General features: G+C 37.7%; 1 protein-coding gene across 3 annotated transcripts in view; it reads left to right on the top strand.

Moving 5' to 3' along the window:
• Positions 1-3,501, top strand: part of slc12a2 (solute carrier family 12 member 2) — a 70,954-nt gene that overhangs the window by 28,588 nt on the left and 38,865 nt on the right. For all 3 annotated transcript variants that reach the window (XM_014015140.1, XM_014015138.1, XM_014015141.1), the window contains 8 exons: positions 1,619-1,758; positions 1,854-1,964; positions 2,053-2,161; positions 2,253-2,380; positions 2,545-2,629; positions 2,723-2,883; positions 2,983-3,090; positions 3,209-3,332. In XM_014015140.1, the coding sequence (XP_013870594.1) occupies positions 1,619-1,758; positions 1,854-1,964; positions 2,053-2,161; positions 2,253-2,380; positions 2,545-2,629; positions 2,723-2,883; positions 2,983-3,090; positions 3,209-3,332 (966 nt within the window). The remainder of the gene's footprint in view (positions 1-1,618; positions 1,759-1,853; positions 1,965-2,052; positions 2,162-2,252; positions 2,381-2,544; positions 2,630-2,722; positions 2,884-2,982; positions 3,091-3,208; positions 3,333-3,501) is intronic.

Here is a 3,501-nt window from a genome sequence, read left to right as displayed (position 1 = left end):
ATTGATAATATATTAAAAATATATTTCTGTAAAATGCAGTCTATTAAAAATGTACTTTTAGTATATATTTTTTTCGCCTGGGAAGAGAAGGCTTTAAAGGGACAGCAAATCGCTCTGACTACTGACTAAGTTGAGGTCACTTGTGGAGCATCTAGACTTCATGTTATTTTAGTCAGCTTAACCAGTTATCCATGATGATACTCATGCATGCATGTTTGTTTTGAGTGAGGATATTGAGAGGTTAACACAAACCTATCTGATATCTGAGTAAATCTCTTGGTTGCAACATTCCTGTCAAAGAATGAAAGAAGCCACAGCTCAGATTGGGTGGTCCCATCCTTATATAAACATGCCTTTTGATCACTGCACCAAACAAAAAGAAGTGCACCTTCAAGATAAAACTCTAGTTTTGAAATGGTAATATTTGTTTATTTAATCTTTTTAGTCAAACACTGGATTCTTTTTAAGTTTTAGTAAAAAGAAAAATAGTTTTACATGACTGGTCCTTCCTCAGAGTCTTTAACACTTTGGTCAGCTTGCTGCTTGATTTAAATTTTCCATTAAAAAAGAATTGTTTTGAAGAAATTTTTAAGCAAGTATAAATTGTTACACACCTTATAGCAACCCGAACTTCACTAGTAGGTTACCAAAATCTTCACATCGATGAGCTTTGTGTCATATCTTGGCTATCATATCAAGCAGCTCTGGAGCAAGATAAACTATACAGACAAAAAAATGGTCACATTTGATTTGATTTGTGCTGACGTTGTGAAATGGTAGAAGTAGAAAGTACACTGTTCATTACACAAATATCACTACAATTTCAACTTATTTCTGCAGATTTTCTCAAGGACAGTGCTCAAATCAATACTGTTGCTATTTTTGGATACCTCAGTATATCGCATAACAATTTTTCTGCCAAGCCTATTTTCTCCCAAAATATTATATATTTGTTTCATGTTGACCTGTGTATTTTTTTTCTTCACACCGCAGCACATAGAGAGTCCTGATCTCTGGGACAACAGGAGACTGATGTAAAGCTTTGCTATGAGAAAGCTACACTGTGAGGACAATGTCAAAGTCATTGTCCCCATGTTTGTCTGAATGACGCATAAATCTGTGTAAATATTTACGTGTGAATATCTGGAAGCACAAAGGAAATAATAAAAATAGTAACTATAAATTTAAGCTGCTTTAATCCAAAAGTGTGTGGAATCCAAGTGTTAAGAAGCAGCAGCAGGTCCAGCTTGACATACTGTTTAAACTGGCTAATGTTCAGTGGACATATAATCCTAGAACTGAAATAGCTCTGATGGTCATCATGACTTGAGCCTTAAACTGATGACATTTCTCAGCTGTTGGTGCAGTAATGGTTTTCTGAAGTACCATTGTATACCATTGTATTCAAAACAGACTGCCATCGAGTGAGATGACTCAGACTTTGACTGTCTTGAGTTAATAATAACCAGCTGAAGTTTCAGACTGTTCATAAGTAATAACAGACAAACCATAGACTGTAATATTGCTGTATTTACAGTTCAAATATAGCAGTATCATCTTACTGCAGTAACCCCACCCTTCCTAGTAACATCTTTTCAACTTGAATGTCTTCTTCCAGGGGGAGCATATTACTTAATTTCGAGGAGTTTGGGACCAGAATTTGGTGGTTCCATCGGTCTGATCTTCGCTTTTGCCAATGCAGTGGCTGTAGCCATGTATGTGGTGGGGTTTGCTGAGACTGTTGTGGAACTTCTAAATGTAAGTACTTTTTTGTAAAAAAAAGCTTAATTACTATGAAGATGACCTGACTACCAGATATAAACTCTGTCTAACAAGTCTGAATTGTCTGACAGGGTGTGGGTGCCGTCATGACAGATGAAATCAACGATATCCGAATCATTGGCACCATCACAGTAATTGTCCTCTTGGGCATCTCTGTGGCAGGAATGGAATGGGAGGCCAAGGTATAACTGGTGTCTTATCAATATTCTGTCAGTTGAATTCATAAATCAGTTCAGCAAATAAATAAACTAGTTTATTTGCTTTTTTCAGGCCCAGATCTTCTTGCTTGTTGTTTTGATCACAGCCATCATAAACTACTTTATTGGATCTTTTATTTCTGTGAAATCAAAAGAATCATTTGGCTTCTTTGGCTATGATGGTATGATCACACACTGCATACATGGGATCAGAATTATCTTTTGCTGCTTTTGATGTTAAGCTCCTTTTTGCTTGTTTTTTCCTCCTCTTAGGTAAAATAATGTGGGAAAACATGGGACCAGACTTCAGGAATGGAGAGACATTCTTCTCTGTGTTTGCCATCTTCTTCCCTGCAGCCACTGGTATTCTGGCTGGCGCCAACATTTCAGGAGACCTTGCTGTAAGTCGGCTGCATTTGTGAACAATCCTCTTTTTTGAGGATGTCACACGCTTGGTGTTTGGTCATGACCAGATCGGACCATGGCTTGATCTTTGATCTTTAAATCAGACTTGTTCTTTTATTGATTCCTTCATGTCTTTAGATTTTGTGATTTACTGTTGCAGGACCCACAGATGGCCATTCCCAAAGGAACGCTGCTGGCCATCTTGATCACAGGAATTGTATACTTGGGGGTTGCTATTTCAACAGGTACACTTCTTTTTTTTTTTTCTGCACGCCTGAGTTTATCTTAATTATTTCAACGTTAAGATTCTTATGTGTGTAACGCTTTTCTGACTGTAGGATCCTGTATTGTGAGAGATGCCAGTGGAAAAGTTAACGACACAGTCAGTTCTCATTTCATGACGAACTGCACTGAGGCTTCCTGCCATTTTGGCTTTGACTTTTCTGCCTGTAGGAATGGTTCAGCTACCTGCAACCATGGACTCCATAACGACTACCAGGTTTGAAACAAGCCTTATAAACAATGGATTTTAGGAGCATTAATGAGAGAATAGATCTGTTGGAAATATCCAACAATCACTTGATGCATCTGTTTTCAGGTGATGAGCTTGGTTTCAGGTTTTTCACCGATCATCTCCGCTGGAATCTTCTCTGCCACTCTGTCCTCTGCTCTGGCCTCTTTAGTCAGTGCTCCTAAAGTTTTCCAGGTAGGACCTGATTCAAGCATTGATGATTTTAAAAGATTACACAATTGGCAATTTAACTATAAGTATGTAATTTGCTCTAAACACAAAAATAGTAAAAACCAAATTTTGTGTTCCGTAGGCTTTATGTAAGGACAACATCTACCCTTACATAGGAATATTTGCTAAGGGCTACGGCAAGAACAATGAACCCATTCGAGGCTACATCCTGACCTTTGGAATTGCTCTAGTCTTCATCCTCATCGGTAAGGCTGAATATACAGCAGGTAAAGTAAGTACTGAACGTGTCACCATTTTTCTCAGTAAATATATTACTAGAGGTGCTAATGACATGAAATTTTCACCAGATGTTGGTAACAACCCAAGTGATCCATACATACAAAGGTTTTTAACAAAGTCAACGTGAGCAAACAC

This window comes from Austrofundulus limnaeus, unplaced genomic scaffold (assembly GCF_001266775.1).
Source record: "Austrofundulus limnaeus strain Quisiro unplaced genomic scaffold, Austrofundulus_limnaeus-1.0 Scaffold123, whole genome shotgun sequence".
In the NCBI taxonomy this organism is placed as follows: domain Eukaryota; kingdom Metazoa; phylum Chordata; class Actinopteri; order Cyprinodontiformes; family Rivulidae; genus Austrofundulus; species Austrofundulus limnaeus.
This window is presented reverse-complemented; position numbering and strand designations above follow the sequence as displayed.